The sequence below is a fragment of the Acanthochromis polyacanthus genome, chromosome 17 (assembly GCF_021347895.1).
Source record: "Acanthochromis polyacanthus isolate Apoly-LR-REF ecotype Palm Island chromosome 17, KAUST_Apoly_ChrSc, whole genome shotgun sequence".
Taxonomy (NCBI): domain Eukaryota; kingdom Metazoa; phylum Chordata; class Actinopteri; family Pomacentridae; genus Acanthochromis; species Acanthochromis polyacanthus.
Window position 1 is genome coordinate 11,094,346 of NC_067129.1, and position 26,286 is coordinate 11,120,631.

Sequence of the window (26,286 nt, forward strand, 5' to 3'; positions counted from 1 at the left end):
TAGAGACAGCTCTTAACTGGTTATCAGATTATAATTTAAACCATGACAGTACTGGTGAACATAATACAGTTTGTTGACAGAGTGAAGAGTCATCAATAGACTCTTTGTAACCTTAGAAACTACCGAGTAGAGCAGCTCTTCTCTATCTTTACAAAGAGTTCAGCATGTGCAACGAAAAAAGAATGCATGCATTTGGGAGTTGTACATATGAGTTTCACTATTTAAAAGCCAACAATAAGGATGAAAAATGATTGTCTTAACTCCATTCATATACACTCTAAGAGCAGGGAGATGTGTAATGATGAGTCCTGGATGACAGTGTGTTAGCCTGGAGCAAGAGTGACACCTAGTGGTTAACATACAAAAGAGCATCACCACTTGAACATGCTCATACTATGACTCAGAATGCAGATTTAAATTAGAGTCAAGCTTAAAACACCCTCACCTTGACAATCTAGGAAAGCAAGTACAGATTAGTGGCAAATGTGTTGTAGCACCACGTCTTCCCAAGTAAAGTAGGGCTTCTTTTATTGTATGAAAACAATGTGTTGTATTGCTGCTAAAAAGGAATTCATAAGTAAAATCTGCTGTTAAATTTACTTTTGTCCATCATCCAGCATCTATGCACCACTTAATCCTCACTAGTGTCGGGGTGGGGCTTTAGCCTATCCCAGCTGACTTAGGGCAAAGGCAGTCTATCACAGGACTACACATAGAGACAAACAAGCATGCTCATATTTACAGCTGTGGACAATTTAGAATCACTAATTAACCTGAGCATGTTTTTGGACTGTGATGGGAAGCTGGAGAACCTGCAGAAAACCCACTCGTGGACAAGGCAAACATGCAAACTCCACTCAGAAAGATCCCAGGCCACGAACTGGGGATCTTCTAGCTGCGAGGCAAAATTAACCTTTGTTGGGGATAATATTTGTAACATCTTGCAAGTGAATGAACATGCCTGGTAGCTGAACTCATCTGAAGGACTGAAAAATTCAAAGATGTGGATGCAATCCAGTGGTCTCAACGCAGGTTGAGAAAACATTTGTATTGCAACCTTGAGTCGATTGTGTCATTGGAACCACAAAGTCCGCCTTGAGAAACTATACGCAGCTGCATGGTTTCACAAGTATCTATTACTTGTATACTCAAAGAATTCAGTCAGTATCCTGATACTTGTCTTTTTCCTTATGTTTTTTTATCATCATAACCAGAGATTCTACATGGGTTTATTGACTGATGCCTCAGTTCTTGAATAACTGAGTCTAATTAGCGAGACAGTTTTCCATCAACATAAAGGCCTCCCTGAAAAAAAACACTTGATTATCGGAAAGGAAACGTCCTTGCCTATTCTTAACTGAGCTACTGATGTCGTGATGTCAGGGGACAGCTCACAAATCTCCAATAGTGGTGATTTCAGCAGGCAACAGGGAGACCTAAAGTCCCATCATGTTGTTTAGGTCACCATTTCTCAGATTAGAAACACTGATGTCTGAGAACGACCACAAACGTTTGAGCTGTAGAGACAGTACATTTCTTTAAAAGCACCACCTAGTTCCTTGAAAAACTTTTTCCCAGTTCTGCGGTTAACTTGTTTAACTGGTTTGGCTTGTTTCACACTCTTTATACACACACCCATATGCTGTTTTTCAGCTTAAATGAGTAAAATTCATCAAAATTGCATTTGTTTTAAGCAATTTTATATAGTCATCAAAATTAATGGCACACGGCATATTTGATGCTTTGCATGAATTACCTTCTTAGTAGGGGAAGGCTATAAATGCCTTCTGGGAGGAAAATACCTGTTAATGAGTTTAAATCAATCTTTATTGTAGAACAAGAACATATCCTAGCTTTATTTTTAAGTGTGATTTGGTTTCTTGCGGCTACTGGCATTTTATGAAATACCACAATTGTGCTCAAAATCGTTTTTTCCAGAGAATGTTCAATATACATCCTTGTATGTCTCACACACGAAAGGCTATGCTCATTCAGCCAAGGCCTAAAGTAATGTGACAACAATGCAAGCGATATAATACATGGAGAGTTATGGGTTTTGTGAGTGGTCATATCGTAACCATAAGCCTCTTTATGGTGTATCAAGTGGCAAGTTTTCCTTAAAATCTTACAGACATTCACCAGTGAAATGAGAATTTGATTGCATATATTCAGTTTGGCCACATAATGGCCTACATGATTTTGATGATAAACTCTCAGTGTGTTATTCACGTTAAAATGCACATATCTGCGGTTTTCACACGTATGCCAGTAGCCAAGAGAAGCCGACTCTGAATACATAATAAAAGCAAAAAATGTAGTTATTAATAGCATGTCATTAATTTGAACTCATTACCGGCATTTTCTAGAATTATAGCCCTCCCCTGTTCTTAAAGTGATAGAGGATGACTTTGTAAACACACAGACAAACACTGCACTACACCTGAGAGGATAGAAGATACAAAAGGCGTGTCACCTGTAACTCTGAAAACCAATCGTTTCAAATATTTTCTCACAATAAAAACATATGAAAACATATTAATATAACAACAAAAACTGCAATATATAATATAATGTATGAGAGTGTTCAGAAATTATTCTTACCTGAAGACCTGATAGATAAACTGGATGTCATATCACTTCAATATTCCTTCACTGACAAGGTTTATGCTACCATATTGACAAATCCAACAATTTTGCAAATGTAATACATATTTTAAAATATGCTGTAATCAAATCCATTTGCTACAACACAAAGAACCACAGCAATAAAAATGAGAGGTGTAACTATAATCTGCATCATTGACCTAAAAACATGAGTTTTTAAGGTGCTTTGAGAAAAATTATCTTAAAATAAATGTACAAAGTGCGAGTGAGGTTTTGGTAGTCCACGTGGCTTAGTTAATGAGATGATTGCTGTCGTTCTGATCTCCAACAGGATTCTCCTCCTCTGAAACTGAAGGCTCTGGACTTCTGTCCTCTTTGGCAACATCCGTTCCAATCAGACCCACCACTCTGAAATGTGAAAGGACAAATGTGAGAGAAGCAGAAAAAATGGGATACATCACTGTTATCACTTCTAAGTAAACAAGGCATGTTCACTCTGCAGGGTCAGCGTAGCGCCTTCCTGCACGCTTGCATCAGGTTTCCTGAACTTAACACATTTCTATACCAAATATTTTTACCTATCAAAATTGACTGTTGCGGTTGGACAGAAGTTTCAATCAGATCAGGAGGGGAAAAAACATGTCCTGTCTTTTTGTATCACCTGGTGCATGCACACAATAGAGTACAAAATGCACGCTCAGTTTTGTGGGAACTTGGTTATCTCTTTTCTCCAAACTAATACTGGAGAAATGGAATAGGGATCTAAAGATGTGTATTTAGTTAAGTTGGGTTCAATCAGTGATCAATGATTTTTTGTATTTTTAACTGACACTTGAACGCTGATAGCAAGTCATGACAATGTAGTGCATGACTCAGATAAAAAACTGCTTGCAGTCAACAAGACTTATTTTTTGTTGCTGTTAGACTGAGATTCCTGAACCTGTGACTTTGTTATTCTACAACCAACCACAGTGCAACAGAAGGAGGAGGGCATGTGACAGAAGTGGACTCGCTCTAGGAGTTTAATGAATCATGCTACACTTTCCACACTGACTAAGCAGCACTCTACTGTCAACTCAAGGGTAACAACAGAAATGTAAGAACACAGTGTACGAAAGATAAGAATCCCCTCATGGCCTCCTCATTTTATTGTAAAAGAGCATCAATGCCGATAGTACATGTACAAGTCAGGGACTGCCATCAATAAACAAAGAGAGAAATTACTTGGTGAAGGAAGTTGAACAAGGGATGAGGAACTGAGTATTTTTCTATAATGAGTCAAGCAATGCTTTCCTCCCTTCTAGTTCAGCAAAAGAAAACAGTGACTTAGCAGAAAGAAGAGGTGTTTGTAATTCAACTCCATCCACAAAATGTAACTCTACACCTGAAGCTCCATCATAATCTGCTGTGCTTTTTATTGTAGACTATAAAATTAACTTTGAATGAATGTTTCTCTCCTTCAGCCACTGTACAACATTAACATAATCTTACCAGCAGAACACTGTGCTGCCATGATTTTTGGATGGCACTTTGAATTTGCTGACAGCAGAATTTTGAAAATGGAGAACAGTTACTGCTTGCAACATGCTATGACACAAGTTGGTTAAAAATAATGAGGGGCATGCAGTGCATGATCTCTCTCAAGCATGTTTTAGGTGGCTACAGGTTTATTTTATGGCCAACTGAAATGAGTGGAAACCAATAAAGCCTGGCAGGTGCAACAGGAAATTAGTTTGGAACATTTATAAGTGTATGGTATAGTTATGTAAAATATTTTCACACATATGATTTAGGGTTGAGAGGTAGACTGGCAAAATAATTAACTTACCCCAGGACAAACAAAGGAATGGCACAGAGTCCTGCAGACAACAGGAAGACGAAGCCTGGGTACCATGCTACTGTGGCAGCATAAACACTGCTAAAGACTGCTTCGGATACATTATTGGTTAAACTCTCCAGAAAGGAAAGACAGGCAAACAGGGCACCTGTGAAAAAAACACAACCAGGAGAGAAGAAAAATTAACAAATAATACCAACAAGTGATACTGAAAATTGAGCAGTTGGATTTCCAGATTCTTTGCTAAAAGGAACAGAAACTTTGGAGTGTTTTGTTTTGAAGAGCACTCTTAAATTGCTGGGACAGGCAGCTGTTCACTGGACTCTGACTCTACAAACACAGGCACGGTGCTGCGGTTCATGTAGAGTCATAAACCCACTTACCCTGCTCAGACTTTGAGACGATCTTTGAGATCATGGAGCGTAGAACAGGGAAAGGCATGATCGACAGAAGCATTGGTATCCTCACTGTGGTACAAAAATAACAAAAGACTGAAATCACATTATGCAACATATTGTAAATTTCCCCGCTGTGGGATTAATAAAGGTTTAATCTATCTATCTATATTGCAGCAGTTCTAATTAAACCACATGGAATTGTAAATGCATGCATCAAAATTAGGGTCAATTAATATATCTGAGTAATCAAAGGTTATGTTTGAAAAACATATATTTTTTATAGAGTTATGTCCTCTCATTTAGATATGGGCTACAAGATAATTAAAATAAACAAAGCAGTGATAATACATAATGAGTATATTGCCTTATACGCTCGTAATGCAATAATCTATAACTATCTGTAACTACAGGTGCACTTTTACACCTTGTAAAGCCATTCTATAGCTAGCTTTTGTTAATCAGTAAACCATGCAATGAGCCTGTAATGTTTTTATGGGGTTATTGCTCTGCTTTTCTGGTGCCAACATAGCTCTTATTTTTAATATGATATGCCCTGTATTTTTAGACCTACTTGCCATAAATAAAATAGTCAAGTCCCCAGAGGAAACACTAAAACATGTTCTTTGTAATCTGCAGCTCTGTTAATAATAAACGTCAAAACATACTTTCTTACATAATTCCATGGGACAAAATCCACAGTCTTTGTACTATGAAAAAATGCATGTAAAACTTCATCTGAAACTGATTTGTGTCTTCTATGTACTTGTTTAGATTACTAAGGATTAGACTGTGGTACATTAAATTCCCTAATTCAGAAGAAACTCAAGTCAGACGCCATCGTCAGAGAAATAAATAAATATAGATGATTACACAGAATGAGGAAGGTGGATTTTGTTCTCTGTGCACTTGACCCTGTAAAAAAAACCGCCTGACAAGGCTTGGGTAATTTTCTTCACTTTGCAGAACAGTAAAAACTGCTGTACATAATTTGCGTAATCGGCAAAACAGTCTTTTTTTTTTCTCACCTAGAAACATCAGTAAAGTTGTCTTGGCAAATGCCGCGAGCACCATGCCTGATGCGACAGACAGGATCCCCAGCAGGACAATGAGCAGCTGTGGCACACCACAATATGTAAACGCAGACACTCCCACAAAACTGACCAGGAACACTGTGGTGGACAGTGCTGAGCCATAGCCGATCAAAATCTCACTCCAACACAGCGGCTTATTGAGCTCATATAGTGTCAGTGGCGAGATCCCACCTATATAGGCAAAGGAGAAGCTGGTAAAGATGGTCATGAGGAGGGCCAAAACAGTTTTACACCTGCAGCTGGCCCGTGCAAACATGTAGTAGACCCCGAAGAGCATCTGTTTTATGGCCGAGTGCTGAGGAGGCCCATCTAAAACTACGCTACCAGTAGGAGCCTTCTTCACAGTCTCTTCGAGGATGAAAATTGCATAGAGTAGGATCAGACATTGGCAGATGGCAGAGGTTAGGAAAGGCCAGTTAAAGCCTGCGGCTCTCAGGAAGTAGCCTGTTGATATTGCAGCCACTCCGGACAACAGGCCGATCATCATGTCCACTCCAGCCATACGCAGCGTCTTCTGACGACCGTCCTCGCACAAGTCTGCTATATAGGCAAAACAGCCGCCGAGAAATGTGCCCAAACCACCAAACAGAGAACTGAGAATTGAGGCGCCGATGAGCAAATAGATGTTGAGCTCAAAGTAGGACACAGTCAGGAAGGCTAGGGTGTAGATCAACGTGCCGATCAAAGGCATGATGATGGTGATTTTACGTCCTCCCCGGTCGCTGTAGGCCACCAGCATGAGAGTGACGATCAAAGATGGAATAGTAGAGAGGAGCTGTGAGTAAAGGGAGAAGAGAGACGCCTGCTTCTGCACCTCCTGGAAAAACAGAGAGTGTTGTTTAGTAATCGGTGGTTGACACCTTAGTGTATGAAATCAACTGCAATAACAGGTCGTAGAGGAGGAAAAAACTGAACTTTTTCAACTATCTATCAAATGATATAAACTAAAGGAGAAAGTGACACTACCATGAAAGTACCCTGAAATACAACGGAGAACAAAGAACTTTGAGGGTTTCTTGTTCAGGACAAAGGGAACAAAGCTAACAGGTGCACGGGTGGCTTTTTCAGTCAAAACCGGTTTTCTCAGTCTGTGTATGTTTTCACTTCTCTCTTCTATAAATACACGCTGAAAATTGACAAATTACGAATCCTTTCAGGTGTACATGTCTTCTAATCCTACTTTTCATGCGGTATGCTTTGATGATTTACTTGCTATCAGAAATACAGTTAGTTTTCCATTAACACAATCAAATAATAATGACACAACTGAGCGTCACATTTTCCAACATTGACAGTATTAATACCATGACAGAATTTCAGATCTTCTTATATCGAAAATGTTATTCTGTAATACTGGGAAAGTCAGTATCAGTACCGTACTGTGTTTATGTGTTTGGTACTTTACATGTTTACATATTCATATATCTAGGGAGGCATCTGTTTGTTCCCAAATTCATTTTGAAATTGCAAATAGCCCCAAATAGCCAGAGTGAACAATAACAATCTTTTTGACAAGAAGGACAAGGTGGTATAGATCCCACAGTAACCTGATCTAAGCAACACTTTATGTTTGTCTGGGATAACAGTAGGCAGCAACTGAAATGACTTACATTTACTGAAGAGCAAGTTCTACGAGATTCTTGGAAAAACCTACCTGCCAAGAATGTTGAAAAACTGTACACCTAAAAGAATTAGTCATGTGCTTAAGGCAAAGGTTCTTTTCCTGCTTTGCACAGTGCAGTGTATTAGTCCTATAGAGAGTCCTCTCTTAGTCTTAAGTGCCTAAAACTCTGGCAGAGTACATGAATTGGTAACTTGTTTCAGCGGAGTTGTTCCATAAACTCTTCCTTGAGAATCCTCTTTAAATGAATGCTCCCTTACATCCAGCAATTAAGACCTACCTCCTGATGGAGTGAGTGGCTGCTGCTGCTGTTTTCTGCACATCTGGAGGTGTTGTCAAAGATGGGATAGGTGGTGTTTGTCAGTTGTTGCCAGAGCCTCCGATAAACATACTGCTGGATAAGTGGGTAGATGAGAAAACTGGAAAACGCATACAGGGCCACCACGGGCTCCACTAGGAAAAGTCCCTTCATTTTAAGTGTCTGGAAAAACTTCCTGAAAGAAGACAAAAACAGAATACATTTAGAGATGAACATGAACACAGATAAGATAAAATACTACTAATAATTTAATAATAAAAGTACACACATATGAGCCAGATCTCTAAACTATGACTGCAATTTTCTTCTACAGTTAAAAAATGAACTAGAATATCAAACAGCTCAGTAAAGACTTCTCCAGTCTTGCAGGCTTTAACAATCAGACATAGTGTGCAGACTAAACAGTGCAAACTACCAAACTCCTCTCTAAAAACTACAGTATTAACAAGAAACACCAAACAAGTAACATGCTATCGGATGTTTTTGAGATCATCCGACAGCATGTACTTAATTATAGATCCGACATTGCTTGATAGGTAGAACCAAAACGTAAGATAGCTGCTGTCAACGCAGCAGCTATCTTGCAGGATGGGCAAGGTCAGGTCAATATTTACAGAAACCACCAAACCAACACAATTCAACCTTTATTTTATTTAAATCTAACATGTTAGAAAGACAACACAGTAGAGCACCTACCTATTTAACTAGTCGCATGCATCATGTTCTTTCAGTTAAATAAAACCCAAGCAGTATTGTGAATACGAGCCGGGTAGCTTCTCTTGTTTTATACACAAATGTGCGACGTTACAAAACGCTTAGATCCCGCCTCCTGCTATTTGATTGGAAGTCAGCTTTTCAAACAAGCGCCTATTTGATCAGATCACCTGTCAATCATGAATAAAAGTGGATGAGAACACTCTGGGATTTTCTGTATCCAGCCGGTATTACTGCTTAGTAACCTGTTTATAAATGATCCCCCATCAAAATCCCGAGGATTTTCTATGCAAAAAAATTATTTTCGTATTTTAAATGTTGAGACATTGTTTAAATGTCGAGACTGTGTTTTTTAAAGGTATTACGGTAGCGTGAGGAAGGCGTGCTTTGCGTCGGAATGTACCATTCTACGAACACACCGGGAAGGATTTTGTTGTGACAGCGGAGTAACAACCCGGCGGGGGAGACGGTAAGACGAGATGGGTTGCTCATCCTCTCTTTTTATTTAAACTACACCCGGCGGTTGTAAGGTCAAGCACATATGCAAAGGAATACACAGGTGCATATGATTTAAATGGCCGAGTTCCTCAGTTGTATTCGTGAGTAACTGACAGCTGATCATCCCGGACGTGCAGGTAGAACCACCATCAAAATATTGTAAGCTAAGGAATCATAGCCGTCCCTGTGATTAATCTAGCTCATTTAGCTACCGTTACCAGCTAACGTTAAATAGGTGAAAAAACTAAGCTGATTTCGATTTATAGTTTTATCTCTCTCGTTTTATTTGCCGATCTCCAGTCGCACAAGATCTAGCATTGAAGCTAACCGACGGTTAAGCTGGCTAGCGTTAGCTTCGCCTTCTGCAGTTGCAATATGTAGTCGTGACTGTCCGAGTCAGAATGGATGATATTTCAGTTACCCGGCCTGACTGCTAACTGCCGTTATCGGTCGCGTTGCTACTGATGCTCATAATCACCGGTTACCTGCGATATTCACTTTAAATTTACGTGAGTTTGTCGTAGGTGTGGGCCTGAGCTATGTCGGCATTTGATAGCGTATTAGGCTTTGCATTTCGCAATATAAGTTTCCCAGTCTTTCCGGATCACGCAGTTTATTCCCTAATTACTTGATAGATTTCCTTCTTTAGTAAAGTCATGGGATTCTTTAGAAAATATTTAAATGAAACCTAATAATCGGATTACCCATAGTCAGAGAGGTGTACGTGTATTCATATTTTGTCTTTCAAAAGCCTTTAGTTATACAAGCTATGCTACACAAAGTGTAATGACTCCAGTTTTGGACCGGTCATCCTTAAAAGCAAGTGCTTATTGATCGGTTATAGGTCAACTCTCCATCAATAATAAACAGAGGATCTGACATTGTTGTTGCCATCAAATTGCACATGTTGTGTCTGATTGAGAATATCTGATAATATCTCTTGATTGATCTGCTTGTCAATCCTTGTTTTTGCTTTCCAGGTCATAACAGTTTATTCATCTTGGAGCAACAATGGCCTTCAGCAAGGGATATCGCATTTACCACAAGCTGGATCCACCACCTTACAGTGTCATAGTGGAAACTAGGACCAGGGAGGAATGTCTCATGTTTGAATCAGGCGCTGTTGCCGTTTTGTGTAAGGCATCTTGTTTGATTATACTGCAACAAGAAATAACCTAGATTGTCTTTACACCCACTAAAATAGATTTATTCTTGAATATTTAGAGATTGATATGAGTCTGTGTAGTGATTAAATCACAGGCTGTATTTAATGTAAAGTTCAAGAGAGAATGCTATCAATATTGTCCTTACATTTTGTTACTTTTGCTCGTCTTCTAGCGGCAGCAGAGAAGGAGGCCATTAAAAGTACATACAGCAAGATTGTTGATGCCTATGGAATTCTGGGCGTCCTTCGCTTGAACTTGGGTAAGAAAAAGTATTTTCTGTTTGTTGCCTCCTGACTAGGTCCAATCCAGGTTTTGATCTCTGTGTTCACGTGACTGTGAAGACCCTCTGGTTTGTGGCCCTGTTGCTGCTTACTTCTAAGCTGCTTTACCTGCCCTCAGTATGACCTTGAAGACTCTTGCTATCACAACAAGGAAAAAGCAGTTTAAAGATTAAAGCTCAGTGTTGTAGATGGCTAAGATTTGACTGGCTGGTGATTTTCTATTAAGGATTGGCATCAACATTTAATTATCCATTTTTTAATCCTGTCTTGAAAGGCCTAATGTTTATCCATGATTTATTATCGCTTCGGATGACTGCTTGCTTTTTTTCCTCTTTTTTTTTTAAAAACACACCGTGCATAAATATTTTTGTGTTCATGTGCTACCTTTTGTCTGCAGGTGACTCCATGCTCCACAGTCTCGTGGTTGTGACAGGATGCAGCTCTGTGGGCAAGGTGCAGGATTCAGAGGTTTTCAGGGTCACACAGACAGACTTTATCTCTCTGAAGAATGACCCAGGAGATGAAGACCGGATTGCTGAGGTGCGAAAGGTCCTTAACTCAGGACACTTCTACTTTGCCTGGTCTGCCACTGGAGTCAGCATGGACTTGAGTCTCAATGCACATCGCAGGATCCTAGAAGACACCACAGATAACCGCTTCTTTTGGTAGGGGCATGAAATTATCACTATTCCAAGGTTATACGCACACTTGAAAGCAGGAGTTTGACTTTAATAGTATCTGAAGGAGTAGATATGAAACGTACACAGTCTTTCAATTGAGAAATGTTGGTTTCAGTCAATTGTGTGATTTGCAACTAAGTTTTTTGTAATTACTGTTGTGTCTGAATCAATAGGAACCAATCTCTGCACCTGCACCTCAAACATTACGGAGTAAACTGTGATGACTGGCTGCTGAGGCTGATGTGTGGCGGTGTGGAGATCAGGACCATCTATGCAGGGCACAAACAGGCCAAGGCCTGCATCTTCTCCCGCCTCAGCTCAGAGCGAGCTGGCACTCGATTCAATGTCCGAGGAACAAATGATGATGGGCAGGTGGCGAACTTTGTGGAGACTGAGCAGGCGAGTCACTTTTTTGTTCAACATTTTTTCAGACCAATCATGTTTTAAAGATATAATGCTGCCACAGAGGAGGAAGCAGCGATGAATATATTCTTCACACTCAAAAAGCTTGAGTCAGTTTGTTTTTATACAATGAATCATATATATTTATTCATAGATTCAGATTGTTAATACAGTTTTGACAGTACTAATGCCATTACAAAATGTCAGTACTTCTGATACTGGAAAATGTTATACAATACTGCTAAAGGTAATATCAGTGCAGTATTGTGCAAATGTTTTAATCACTTTAGATGCTTAGATTATCATCCATTATGCAAAACTTTTTGAGAGGCATCTGATTAGTCCGGAATTGATTTTAAACAAGACTCTTCCAAAACAGATGGTATCGGCCCCACAGAGTCCCAAGAGTTGTTTTTTTTGTATAACAATTAAAAAGTATAGTAACGGTAATAATATATTAACACACTGATTTGGTGTAAATGACTTTTACGTTACAGTAATAGTTAAGTGTCTCAAAGGTGTGTATATTTTGTTGCTCTCTTAGCAATTTGTCAGAAGACGTGTATATTTGAAAAACCGAGTCTAATTTTCAGTTGTTCATTGTGAAAAAATAATATATGGCACGTTCCCTTTTTATGGTTCCTGTTTGAGTAAATATATGGCTCCAGGAGGGACACAATAACTGTAACTATGGCAGTTCTCATACACTATAATGCAGTCCAACTACACTATTTTGCTGCCTTTAGAATTAGCGTAGAGATCACTCAACATCTGTGACTCAAAGTCAGAGTATAAGTTGAACATTATAAGCTGCAGACATGCAGTAGTAACTGTAAAATTTGTGTGTTAGAAAGGATGGTATTGTCACTGGTTAGTTTGGTCAGCCACTGCAGTTTTGACAGCTTAGTGCATTCCAAAATCCAGAATTGGATTACACGGCAGATTAATCTGGAGCCATCTCATACCTGAAGTGTATCATTTTCTATTATAAGATTAAAAAATGTAGGGATAATTACATTTTAAGGGATGTTTAATATACTATATAACAAGAGATTGTTCATGATTCTGGTTTTTAATGTTGCTTATCTATTACTGGCATTGCTGCCATGATGATGTTAAATGCTGGCAGTAGTGTTGTGTGTTGTCGCTGCAGAGTTCATGCATTAGGTTCTAAATCGCACGTACTGAATGTGTGTCATTTACTCGAGTGCACAGTTTCCGCAACAAGTGTAGATGTAAGAATATGTCTGTCAGAAATAAATATGAATTACCTGAATGAGCAGTGTCTGCTTCAGTTTTGTGCAAACCCGGTGACAAGAGATGTGACATTTCAGATATAATCACAGGTTGAGGGTTCACACTGATGCAAATAATGCCACTTCTCGCCCACGTTTAGAATGTAATTTGACTATCCTGACCGTCTTTAACTTGGATGTATGTCGCTTATAATTTATAGGAGTGTTGATAAAAATGTTTTTTCATTATCATTAGCTGTTCTGGACCTCTGAACATGAAAAAAGTTAGATGTGGAACTTTGATTTGTACATTTCCAAACCACTGGCTTTTGGTCCAAAATATGGTTTTAGCACTGCTCAGAGAATTATAACTCACCTGTTTAAATTGCCATTTCTTCCCTTAAAATCTGTTTTATTAATGTGTTTTATAGGAACAAACCTGTATTTTGTCACGTTGCAAAGTTAACTTCATCAAGCTTTCATCTTGTGTTGAACAGGTTATTTTCCTGGATGACAGAGTTTCATCCTTCATACAGATCCGTGGGTCTATTCCTCTTTTCTGGGAACAGCCGGGAATCCAGGTAATGAAAGCTAAATCTGTCTCGTGCATTGCCTTGAATTGTGAATGTGAGGCGTTCATAGATGAAGCCGCATTATGTGAAAATCAGAAAGTAGACCTGATGTTCGCGTAGAAGTCCTGATTTCATTATTCTGCAGACATAAATGAGACTCGCTCAGTATCAGCTGCTGGCACAACGTGTGCATAAATAAGGAACAAATTATGATGCCTACGTGGAGCTTTTGCTAAACAATAAGACAAACTTAAAATAAACTGTGTTTGGCATTTGTGTGTGTTAAGAGAGTGCGAAGGGAGTGAAAAGTCTTCTTGTCATTACAGCACATCTCTTTGTACTAGTTTTAACAAATTTTGTCGCTGTGTTCAGAAAAAGTCCATTAAGGGTGTTTTGTTGCAACTGAATGAGAATCGGCACCCTATTGGACTGGATGAGAACCCCCACCTGGTATAACCCGTTTTGTTTTTTTTTTGTTTTTTGGGGGGGCTCTGCTGGTGCTGGTGCTTTCATACTGCAGCTAGGTATTCCTCTGTGCAATGCCAGAGACCGTGTGTGAAAACCAGAGGAATCCCCTTGTGTGCTTTAGTTCAATCCCCTGCACAGTACGTGGCTAGGAAATACCATTTTGGATAAATGAAGCACGATCTGGGATCACCCATTTAATTCTCACTCCAAACTGCCTCACTGGGATTCTCCTGACCTTGTCCTGACATTGCACAGACGGATGAATTAAATCAGATGTGGGGGAGGTTAAAGATAGTAATAGCGGTTGGTAAAGGGCATTTTTCTGTTTTCCTCAGCTCCCAGACTTCTTTGGTCAGGTGAGAGCCTGGTCTGAAAACAGCCCCCAGCCACTTCCCTTCATTGAGGCTGCTGATATGTGCAGGTCAACTGTATAGGTGTTGATTGATAATATGGAAGACTGATCCGTTGAATCTGCTGGAGGCTCTGGAAAGCCGAGACCATATTAGCCACCTATTCAGTCCACAAAGTCTGCAGTCTGGTCAAATCACAGGGGAGAGGGCTCGGGGTTGTTTTCAGACAGAACCGTAGTCCTGCTTTTAAAGCGCTGTTATAGCTCTTAGCCCCTTCTAGCAGTTGTGGCTTGTAGGCTGTCCTCCCCATACTCTCCAATACATTCCCTGAGCCGGATGTGTGATTTTGGTTTTATCCCGAAAAAGAGTTTCTGAGTGTAAAATATAAATAGCTGAAAATTAGTATCTGAATCATAATTGTAGTTTAGTGTCGTAAAATCTTCCTGGAAAAGATGCAAATCATCTAAGAGGTAGAGCTGCCCTCTCTTAGTGGAGTAGTTGTTACAGTCATTGTTGAAAACAAAATCATTGTCATTTTAATGGCTGTTTTGAGAATAGAGTTACCGAAGTGGTCATTAGAGCAAAGTGATCATTACAGTAATATTCCCAAATATGCATTTATCTTGAATATACACTGACCAGATTTCATGACATTCCTCTGAAAGACTGAATTTAAACACTAATACATCAGTTGTAGAAACAGAATCTTTCATCATGGACAAAGCTACAAACCTCCTAAAATGTATTTAATGCAGTAAAATGTCACAGAGGTTTTAGTCTGGCCTGTAACCTGAGCAGCTTCAGTTGACATCTCAGGAAGTTATTAAATATGCATGGCCGAGATGTGCACGATAGCAGAGAAGGACAGGAGTGGCAAATGGCAGAAGCATGGAGCAAAATGTTCACTCTATCCAGACACAGGCTCAACCAAACTAGGCATATACAAACAAAGTAAGCTGCTGAATACAGAGCAGAGAAAAGGATTAGTTGATAGTGGAAAAGAGAGGGGAAGGGGGATCTTAAAGAAGGAAAGGCTTACAAAAACACATTGGAAGTCAAAGTACACACAGTGGATCTCAGTAATATCCCCAGAGAACATGCAGTCATAATAATGAATAGCTGGTTAAGACTCAAAATGCATTCAACTCATGGCCTGAAGTGAGTGAAAAGGAAAGATTTGAAAAGATGTGAAGCGAGAGCAGGGAACATTTGTCCACAAGCAGAGATGGAAAGGGAACACAAAGGAACAAGTAGGGGCCTGCTGTGCAGTGTGATCACATTTCCACAGCGTCAGTGTCTTGCGAAGCCTTTGCTGATGTACTCGTGTGGTCATGTTTGCTTGTAAGACTCTGACTGTGGTGTTTCTCATGACTCAGTCAGTGCCAGCATGCTCTCAAAGTGAGAACACATAAAAGGGAATAAGTGAGAGAAAAAGAGGCTGAAATGTAGAAAAACAATCTGTAAATCCATGAGAAGGTAACTGCAAGATTTTTCCGCTGCTCGGCGTCTTTGTCTTTGCGTAAACAAATCTACCTGTTCTACTCTGTGATTTCCCTGTTTCAAATATTGTCTACAACTTCTATCACAAATCCATTCGTCATCCTCAGGTTTTCTGGCCATCTGCAACGTGTGTGTGATTTCGCAACTCTCTCTTTTTTTTGTTTAACTTTCTTGATTTTTACCATAGACGGACGTTGTGACTTGTGTCTTGACAGGTCGGTTCACATCGTGTCAAACTCTCAAGGGGATTTGAGGCAAATGCACCAGCATTCGAAAGGTAATTAAAATGTTCTGGTAGCCTGTGTGCACAAGCGTAGTGCGGTTTCCTGCTGCTTTATCTGGCCTCCAACAGATTACCGCTCCTCTGAAAAGCAGAGGAGACACCATAATACTAGATCTCCTGCACTTACTGTCTTAGCCACAGTAGAGAAGATTTGTCAAGGAGAACATGTTAATTGAAGTGTGTCCTCAGAGGCTGGTTTATTGCAGAGAATATAAAGGAAACATTAGTAGCCTTTAATTAGCTGTTGACCCCAGTAACTTGCAGTTTGTATTCATTCCAGGCTGTTTCTATTCACTCCTTGACTTTTTGTATGTCTGTTTTAAAGACAGCTTACAGTGTGTGAGTGTGTCTATGTTTCTGTGTGCATGTCACTGTAAACCTTGAGTCATTTCAATAGCTGTATTCCTTTTCTTAAACACAATGACTGCGAAACTTTTGTCCACATCGGTTTAGCTATACTTTAAACATTTGATGTGCAGACAGACATTAAATATGAGCAGCAGAAATTGGAGTTATCACAGCTCATGATCCTACTTTGCTGCGGGACATTTAAGCCACATGTATGGTCACTGGAGCCTAAACACAGGCCATCTAAGGGAAAGATGATCACCCTAATCACTGTGCCACACCTTGATAGTACCGACTCCATCCTTATCAACCATTTAGCAGCCACCACAAATTTCAGATTATCAAATTTGCCTTGTGGTTCACTCCATTAAAAACTTTTCATGAATAGCTATAAAGACTATTAGTGGTTCTATGATTCCCCTAGCCTAGCCGTGCAAGACCCATGCTCTGAAGACACAAGGGTCTAGGCACGCTGGACAGGGAGGGAGGCGGGCTAAAAGGTTGTCTATCAAATCACTCTGCAGCAATTGGGTAGGTATACAACCAATCAGCGCAATGAACAGGCTCCTAGAGCGCCGGAAATCAGAGGATACGGTAGTTCGGTGAAGCCTTATTTATACAGTCAATGGGTGAAGCTCAAGTATATTACAGACATGTTAACAGAAAGATTATTCAGAGTCGGTGCTAATGGAGCTCAACGACTGTTGTCATTTTTGTTGTCGACCCTGGCAGAGAATTAAATTCGTTGCCGTGGGTTGTCTAGCGCGGCTAGGCTAGTTGTTTCCGGTTGTTTCTGTCAGAATGGTCGCGCCTCTGTCGTCACTTAGTTACACCCGCCTTCTGACTCTACACTTCATGGTGATTGGTCCGGCCAGTTTTAGGAGCATCCAACCTCGAGCCTTATGGAGGGTAACTAGACCCATCCTGGCAGAGAATTAAATTCGTTGCTGTGGGTTGTCTAGCATGGCTAGGCTATGATTCCCCATAATTTTGAGTCATACATAATAGACTCAGCAAGGCTAGGCCCGTTATTGCAAATATCAAATTCTCAGTATGAATATATCAAGACACATCAGATATTAGATTTTATTTATATATATATTTTATTATTATATAATTAGTCACTGTTCACACCAAGTAGTTGGCAGTTCTACTAGTCTTTCTAATATGTTCATTTCAAGAATGATGAGTCATCCTTTGTAATATCTAGCCTTTTTTTTTTTTTTTTTTTTTACTGCAACAGCCTAGTATACACTGATCAGCCGCCATGTGAAAACGTGATTCATCAGACCATAACTACCTTCTTTCACTGCTCCATGGTCCCAGCTGGCTGCTTATATAGTTGGCACTTTGGACAGTGGTCAGCATGGGCGCGTTGGTCGAGACACGGCTGGTATTGCTAAAACGTTCATTTTTATATGAGTGCATGTCTTTTTCCAGACACTTCACTGCACTGAGGAGGTTGTATGGTAAGCAGGTGATCATCAACCTGCTTGGAAGTAAGGAAGGAGAACACATGCTCAGCAAGGCGTTTCAGGTGAGGGGAGCCATCCTTGTCCCTTAACACTGACAGACACTGAAATATTTATGTGGCGTTTCTAAAAAGGCAGACCGTCCAAAATACACAGACGGCAAGTGATGTGTGTCAAAACAGATTCTGTCTTTGTTCTCATTGTGAACCCACACAATAACAACAGTAAGGAATTCTTTCAAGTGGGTGGACGCTGTGCTTCCAGACAGAGTGCGTCACTTTCCTGCTGTATTTTCCAGCGGAGGAGTCAGTGAGCAGTGTTAGAAAGCAGCGGTTTATGTTTTGTCGTTCACTGTCTGATTTGGTTAAACCCCATTTACTGTAACTTGATCTTTCTTCAGCTGACCTCAAGCCACATCTTCTTTTGTGGTCTTGTAAAAACATGGGAAGATGATTATTGCTGTATAAGCCCTTGTTGTATTTATTAATCTTTAAGTCATTTTATGCTTTGCCACAGCTGGATTAGTTGAACCATCAGGTCAGAATTGAATTGCCTTGATTGCATTATATATATATGCAGTATAGTATACATAAATAATGCAGTGGACACTTCATTTTTACTTTATATACATTATGGTTCATAAGCTGTGTGGTCCTGTTAGCATCTGCTCTGTTATGTGGGTGTTTGATTACCAAAGTAAATATGCAAAACACTTAACTGTGTTGCCAATATTTTATCTGTTCTTTGAATCTCAGACCTTTCTAGTAATCTGTAACATTGTTGCCAATATTTCAGCGAAGTACTTGTTCCTAAAACATGGCCTGCATAGTCACAGGTTACGATCAAAGATGTCCTTTGTTTTGCTGGTACAGGAAATAGACCATGTGTGCTCAACATTTGTGGATTCAATTAGAATTTCTGGAAATGCGTGCTTCTCCCTTCTGTCACTTTCAGAGTCACTTGAAGGCGTCAGAGCATGCAACAGCAGTGAAGATGGTGAACTTCGACTACCATCAAAACGTGAAGGGCGGCAAGGCCGAAAAACTCCACAGTGTCCTCAAACCCCAGCTCAGCAAATTTATCGAAGAGTGCGGGTTCTTCTACTACTCTGGAGATATGGGCATTGCAAGGTGAGAAAAAAAATACAAAACAGACAGAGGAGTAGTAAATTTGAATGCTGTGGACTTGTGAGTTTGCATGTTTATGCAAAAAAATAAATAAATTACCATCCACCTATACTTTCCATTATTGCCAGACATTTCCCAAAACATGCAACAACAATTTAGCATTCATAATGTTTTGCAGAATTCTGTAAACTTTAGAATGAAATGTTTGGTTGATACACCTAACTTAACATTTGCAAAACACACATCTTCAACTCAGCATAGTCTTGGTTTTGCTTGTAAAACAATCTTCTGGACTGGGGCTAATTTCCAAGGTAGATTTATACGCTCTCTCTCTAGAGTACCTGTCCTGCCTATGAGTAGTTTGGATTAGACACCCTCTGTGACATAAACTGCATTTCTTACCAAGGCGTCATTGGCTAGATTGTATACACAGTTGTGCCACAGCATCCACTTATGGACTGCATAGCTTACCATGTATTACAACTACACCACTAGCTAACATTCATTCCTGATGATGTGGTGTTGCAGCAGCACCGACCCCCTTTTTTGCCCTTACCTCGTCTCTCACTTCACTTAACATAATTTTAACCCTCTAAAATGTGTAAAATTTACAAAAACATTGCAAACATGTCTCATTGTGATGGATTATCGGAGTAAGCAGGTTTCAAGGATCTGTGAGTAGATTTTGATAGTGCACTGATATTAATTATGAGCCAGTGTACTGTGATGTGATGATAAAACCACTTGTGTAAATTGTGAAACGGTTGTCACTAAAATAAGTTGTAGGTACTCAGGATTTACTCAACTGATGCAAAACCACTTGAATGGTTCTTTGCTATTTCATTTTAGGACTCAGGGAGGGACCATCAGGACCAACTGTCTGGACTGTTTGGATAGAACCAACAGCGTCCAAGCCTTTTTTGCTCTTGAGGTAGGAGCCCGGCTGTGTGTCTAATGCTCTTGTCTTCCTCTGTCAAAGTCTGTCGTCTGCAATCTAATCCCCTCTTCCCCCTTCCCTTAGATGCTGCCTAAGCAGTTGGAACAAATGAATTTGACAGAGAAGCCGCAGCTGGTGGCCCGGTTCCAGGAGGTTTTTAGAACCATGTGGTCTGCCAATGGTGATTCCATCAGTAAGATCTACGCAGGCACAGGTGCTCTGGATGGCAAGGCCAAGGTACACAGTGTGGACAGTGAACACACACAAATGCACAAGTTCACTGTTATTCAGTCAAACAATATATGCACAGCTAGTTATCATAGCTTTCTTTATTATAGGATTTCTTTGATTTGGTTGTACTTCAATCAGTTTGAGCACCAAAATACTGTTCAATGGGTTACATATGACATAGTGCTGCCAACATGTGTAATTATTTTAGTATGAGCTAAGGCAAGATGTAATAAAATTATTAGATATCTAAATATTGCTCTCTTACATGAAATATTTCTGAAAATTCAGTTATTTTCACATAACCTTATCTACACTCAACAAAAATATAAACGCAACACTTTTGTTTTTGCTCCCATTTTTTTATGAGATGAACTCAAAGATCTAAAACCTTTTCCACATACACAATGTCACCATTTCTCTCAAATATTGTTCACAAATCTGTCTAAATCTGTGATAGTGAGCACTTCTCCTTTGCTGAGATAATCCATCCCACCTCACAGGTGTTCCATATCAAGATGCTGATTAGACACCATGATTAGTGCACAGGTGTGCCTTAGACTGCCCACAATAAAAGGCCACTCTGAAATGTGCAGTTTTATCCCACAGCACAATGCCACAGATGTGGCAAGATTTGAGGGAGCGTGCAATTGTCATGCTGACAGCAGGAATGTCAACCAGAGCTGTTGCTCGTGTATTGAATGTTCATTTCTCTACCATAAGCCGTTTCCAAAGGCATTTCAGAGAACGGTTTACACTGTTTAGGGCAGATGGCAGACAGCGTGTGTGGCGTCGTGTGGGTGAGTGGTTTTCTGATGTCAGTGTTGTGGATGGAGTGGCCCATGGTGGCGGTGGGGTTATGGTATGGGCAGGCATCTGTTATGGACGAAGAACACAGGTGCATTTTATTGATGGCATTTTGAATGCACAGAGATACGTGACGAGATCCTGAGGCCCATTGTTGTGCCATACATCCAAGAACATCACCTCATGTTACAGCAGGATAATGCACGGCCCCATGTTGCAAGGATCTGTACACAATTCTTGGAAGCTGAAAACATCCCAGTTCTTGCATGGCCAGCATACTCACCGGACAGGTCACCCATTGAGCATGTTTGGGATGCTCTGGATCGGCGTATACGACAGTGTGTACCAGTTCCCACCAATATCCAGCAACTTCACACAACCAATCAAGAGGAGTGGGAACCCCCCCCCCCCCATAAAAAAAAAAACTGCACCTTTCAGAGTGGTCTTTTATTGTGGGCAGTCTAAGGCACACCTGTGCACTAATCATGGTGTCTAATCAGCATCTTGATATGGCACACCTGTGAGGTGGGATGGATTATCTCAGCAAAGGAGAAGTGCTCACTATCACAGATTTAGACAGATTTGTGAACAATATTTGAGAGAAATGGTGATATTGTTTATGTGGAAAAAGTTTTACATCTTGAGTTCATCTCATAACAAAATGGGAGCAAAAGCAAAAGTGTTGCATTTATATTTTTGTTGAGTCTATTTTGGAACACAAACGCTCACAAAGGGTCAGAGTTTCTCACCAGTCTTGACCTTTACATCCTACTAATATCTCAAAGATGACCAGTCTATCATTGATCAGGCATGCTAACAGCAGTTTCATATATGAGGCCATGGACAGGAAAACATCAACACCCACTAATAAAAATGCCACAGAGGCTCCTGCTGCACACTAAAGCCCAAAGCCCTGTGCTGAATGTTGACAGAATTGAAGACTTAAATTGTGACTTTGATATTAAACCATAAATTGCACGTTTCAATAACTATGTATTGACTGCTTATGCCTTGTGCATGCAGTGACACAGTTCTGCATGACCAGCTGACCCTCTCTGTGTGTGTAGAACTGTGTGCTTTCTGTTTCTTAACTCTTGTGTGCTATTTCTTTCGGCTGTCCTCTGGACCTCTCTACCTGCGTGGTAAGTTAACGTGACAGTTGATGCTGTTTTTTTTAAGCTGTGGGTCTCTTTCTGGTGGTTGTTGATTTCAGTGTCTGCGGGTTCAATGAGGATGATGTTGACGGAGGATGGGATACGTGGGATTTCTGTCTTCTTTTATTTTTATTTAAATCCTATTTTTATTTCCCTTTGGGTATTCCTGTGATGCACACTGTCTCGAAGGCTCCATGGAGATCTCACTGCTGATCTACAAAAATATATGTGTAAAGAAAACCAAAGGAAAAATAACAATTGTTTGATAACTGATCCCTTTCTTACTATATTGTCAGTTGTGATTGTTGCCTAAATTGTCAGACAGCATCCGTTGTCTTTCTTTAAAAACTGAAGGAATCTGTCCAAATTATTGCCATGTGGCTCAAATTAAACCACATCAATCACTGAAATTTTGAAGTTGCACCTTGTCAGGCAAATGTGATCTTTCTCCGTCAGTTTAAAAATCTGTATCCACTGGATGTCTCTGAAGTGTTTCTTCTTTGCTTCTCTTCCATTGCTGGATTCTGGATTCAGACTTTTTCACAATTAGGGTGGTTTTATGTATGTGTTTTCAATTTTGTGTGTCTTTATCTGCCTTTTTTGGAGGCGGGGAAGCTGAAAGATGGAGCTCGTTCTGTGACGCGGACCATCCAAAACAACTTCTTCGACAGTTCGAAGCAGGAAGCTATAGACATCCTGAGGCTGGGCTCGACACTCAACAGTGATTTGGCAGACAAAGCTCGGGCTTTGCTCACCACTTCCAGTCTTTATGGTAATTCATTAGAACATGTGCAAAACACATATTATGATTCGAGTAAACTGATAGTCTTTCCTTCAATATTCTTAGGAGTAATTTAACAAGATTTGCGCCATGTTGCACATTACACCTTTTATATTTCTTAATAGTGATTTTGAGACTACTGCTTTGTTTTTCCTCCATCAGTGGAAATTGTTTGAATATTCTGATGAGTTTGGACATGTGTCTGTTGTCAGCCAGAAGCTACATTGCACAATAGAAGGGTTTGTCTCCTCTGTGTAAAGTGGGTAGCGTAATCTCCGTGAGTCAGCTCGCTGTCCCAGTTAGATTAATACTGACCGACTGCTCTGCTGGCATTATCTGTTAAAGCACTGGTTAACCCTCCCTTCTCTCCCTTCTCTCCTCCCTGCTCTTGCACACAATCTTAGTCACTGAGCCTGTCTTACAATCAGGTACAGTAACTGACAGACTGCCACCAGTGGATGGATTTTGTCCTCCCCTGTCACATAGTTGTTCTGTCATTTGTGTTTGCTGCTCATTATTGTGCATTCATTTACAACCCAATGTTGGTAGTGGTTTAATCCGCTGTCTGTTACGGATAATCAGGCTCCTGCAACCGTGATTAAAAGAGGATACTTCGAAAGGTTCATTTGCAGTAACACTCATCTCCATTGTGATTTCTTTTTCTTTTTTTTTAAAGCAACACCAGTCAAACCGGTGTCAGGTTGTTTGGATTAGATGTTGTCATTTTTCTTACTCTCCCTAAATCTTAGTTTATTCATTTTGAAATTGCCTTTTTTCTGTACAAACAATAACATTTTTACATCCACTAAAATGGAAAGTTACAGACAGTAGCAAGCCATTACCAAGGTTGATTTTGTAAATGTTTTCTGTATTTCAGCAAGAATTCTGATTTCCATCTTTTCCCCCATGCCCCATGTTTTAGAACACTGTTGTGGACTTCCTCTGTTGTATTTGGATACTGTCCCATTGGTTTTGTTAGTTTTTCCTCATTTTTGTTTTGTTTCCCTGTATGCCACCCTTCAAACATACATACACATACTTAACTAGTTTGCACTCTAATCCCACTCTTCTCCCCTCTTCAGCCTCCCCAAGAGTATTGCTGGGAATGTGTCAGAACCACCATAAATACACAAAGCCCAAGCAGATCCGGGTTTGTGTTGGCACCTGGAATGTCAACGGGGGTAAACAGTTTCGCAGCATTGCTTTCCGTAACCAGACGCTCAACGACTGGCTGCTGGATGCTCCAAAGAAGGCAGGCCATCCTGAGTTTCAGGGTATGCCGGTGTTTGTCACTGTTGTTTTTGTTTCCAAGAGCTCCTCTTATTTATTAGGATATAGAAGTCGTTTGATGTTTTGGAAAGTTCATTTATTCTCTTTTAGTCGAAGAAAAGGGAACATTGTAAGTGCTTCTACGCTAAATGACGAGGTAAAACCTACAGCTGGCTTTCTTATGTTTACCTGGAAATACGTTAGCCACCAGCTTGGCTTTTTCAAAAGATTGCAAAATGTATGCATCAACCTCCTCAGAAGCTTTTTTGATTAATCACTGCAACCATTTTATGTTTGAAAGTAACCAGTTAGGGTTGAATGGAGGGTATGTGCTTGGCTGTGCCTGGCTCTTCTTGTCAGTGATGGAACAGTCTGCTGGTTGCCTCACTGTAATGATAAGACTCTGGAAAGTTACTCAAGAACGTGCTAATCATCTCTTCTATCTGTTGGGAAGGAATCAAGTGAGTGTATTACCCAGAATGCCAAAAATGTCAGGCACTGGAGTTTGAAGTTTGAGGGTGTCTGTGAAATTCTGGAGAGGAAAAACAGCACAAAAAGATTTCCTTCTTCTTTAGTAACTGCTGTTCAGATGCTGTTTGAGGTCCACAGAGTGGAAGTTAGATGAATTTGTTAAGAAATGTGAGCACAAGTATCACAATGAGAAAAGAAGGATATCGAATAAAGAATGGGAGTCATGAAGGATAGAGTAGGTCATCCTAAGGACAGATTTGGGTATTTTACGTCTCATTTTACAGCCATTACATAGAATAACATCATGCTTAATACTGTCATATTGAATCATTTACTCTGCTGTTCCTATTTAATAGTGCATAGTACCATGTAATGCTAACCCACAATTTACTGGTCAAACGGAAACAAAACCTTGGTGGCTAGAGATACTTAAAATAGTCACCATGCTACTCACAAACTCCACTGATATAATGTATCATTGTATTAGATTATTTAGACAGTTACACTGAAGAAATGTGATTTTTCTCTTTCTTTACAGACAGCAAAGCCAACCCCATAGATATCTTTGCAATCGGATTTGAAGAAATGGTTGAACTAAATGCTGGAAACATTGTCAGTGCCAGGTATGTGTGCAAGATTTCAACCTAAGATAAGACCTTTTTACACAAGAGTCGAAGAAATAGCAAAAATATTTCACCTTTGGGCTATAGTACATACAGTATTTTGCTGTAGTCCATACAGCCCAGTCTTTTAGGTTATAGCTTAAAGCTGATGCACCTTTCGGTATTTTATTTTGAAAAAATTAGCTCAGTATTTAAATGCACTGACTACAATAAAACAGGCATAAGACAACCATAGATTTGTAGAAATGACCTGCATTTTCAAGTTAGCTTGTATACATTAAACATGATAAAATGTTAAGGATCACTGTGACTTCCTTTATTTCATGTATTTTTTGTTTCTGTGCTGTAACACGTCTTTCTGTTCTTGTCTCAGCACCACTAACCAGAAACTGTGGGCAGCTGAGCTTCAAAAAAACATCTCACGGGACCACAAGTATGTGCTTCTTGCTTCAGAGCAGCTGGTGGGAGTGTGCCTGTTTGTGTTCATCCGCCCACAGCATGCACCCTTCATCAGGTACGAACCATACAGGTTCTCTTCAGAAACTTTAGTAATAATTTTGAGTCAGTGGTAACAGATGTCATCTTGTCGTTCCATATATTCCAGGGATGTAGCTGTGGATACTGTAAAAACGGGAATGGGTGGGGCCACAGGTAATAAAGGAGGCGTGGCCATCCGCCTGCTGTTCCATACCACCAGCATCTGCTTCGTCTGCTCCCACTTTGCTGCTGGCCAATCACAGGTGAAGGAGAGGAACGACGACTACAGTGAGATCACACGCAGACTCAGCTTCCCCATGGTAATAACCATAACGTTAAAGCCGCTGCAAACCTCCCTCTTGCCTAAGCTGATAGACTGACAACATCTATGTTATCCTCCAGGGTCGTCTGCTGTACTCACACGATTACGTGTTCTGGTGTGGAGATTTTAACTATCGTATCAGCCTGCCCAATGAGGAAGTGAAAGAGCTCATCAAACAGCAGAGCTGGGATGCTTTGACAGCTGGTGACCAGTTATTGGACCAGAAGAATGCTGGTTTGGTATGACCTGTA

General features: G+C 40.1%; 2 protein-coding genes across 14 annotated transcripts in view; one reads left to right on the top strand and one right to left on the bottom strand.

Annotated features, from left to right (window-relative positions):
- Window positions 1-1,683: 1,683 nt before the first annotated feature.
- Window positions 1,684-8,683, bottom strand: slc46a3 (solute carrier family 46 member 3). Its single transcript, XM_022209868.2, has 6 exons — window positions 8,567-8,683; window positions 7,832-8,045; window positions 5,865-6,747; window positions 4,825-4,908; window positions 4,433-4,589; window positions 1,684-3,012 (listed from the first exon to the last, which is right to left on the bottom strand). Exons 2-6 carry the CDS (start codon window positions 8,021-8,023, stop codon window positions 2,895-2,897), a joined length of 1,434 nt encoding a protein of 477 aa, XP_022065560.2. The 5' UTR covers window positions 8,024-8,045; window positions 8,567-8,683; the 3' UTR covers window positions 1,684-2,894.
- A 244-nt stretch (window positions 8,684-8,927) lies between these two features.
- synj1 (synaptojanin 1) overlaps window positions 8,928-26,286 on the top strand; it is a 31,277-nt gene continuing 13,918 nt past the window's right edge. For 8 of the 13 annotated variants that reach the window (XM_022209785.2, XM_022209818.2, XM_022209825.2 and 5 more), the window contains exons 1-18: window positions 8,928-9,053; window positions 10,063-10,217; window positions 10,421-10,507; window positions 10,927-11,194; window positions 11,383-11,608; window positions 13,344-13,427; window positions 15,952-16,013; window positions 17,808-17,904; window positions 18,794-18,969; window positions 19,816-19,897; window positions 19,988-20,140; window positions 22,699-22,864; window positions 23,278-23,301; window positions 23,956-24,147; window positions 25,152-25,236; window positions 25,610-25,750; window positions 25,841-26,033; window positions 26,116-26,274. In XM_022209785.2, the coding sequence (XP_022065477.1) occupies window positions 10,094-10,217; window positions 10,421-10,507; window positions 10,927-11,194; window positions 11,383-11,608; window positions 13,344-13,427; window positions 15,952-16,013; window positions 17,808-17,904; window positions 18,794-18,969; window positions 19,816-19,897; window positions 19,988-20,140; window positions 22,699-22,864; window positions 23,278-23,301; window positions 23,956-24,147; window positions 25,152-25,236; window positions 25,610-25,750; window positions 25,841-26,033; window positions 26,116-26,274 (2,319 nt within the window). In that variant the 5' untranslated portion in view covers window positions 8,928-9,053; window positions 10,063-10,093. Of the gene's footprint in view, window positions 9,242-10,062; window positions 10,218-10,420; window positions 10,508-10,926; window positions 11,195-11,382; window positions 11,609-13,343; window positions 13,428-15,951; window positions 16,014-17,807; window positions 17,905-18,793; window positions 18,970-19,815; window positions 19,898-19,987; window positions 20,141-22,698; window positions 22,865-23,277; window positions 23,302-23,955; window positions 24,148-25,151; window positions 25,237-25,609; window positions 25,751-25,840; window positions 26,034-26,115; window positions 26,275-26,286 lie in introns of all 13 variants that reach the window. The other 5 variants (XM_022209793.2, XM_051937127.1, XM_051937128.1 and 2 more) reach the window with 5 other exon arrangements.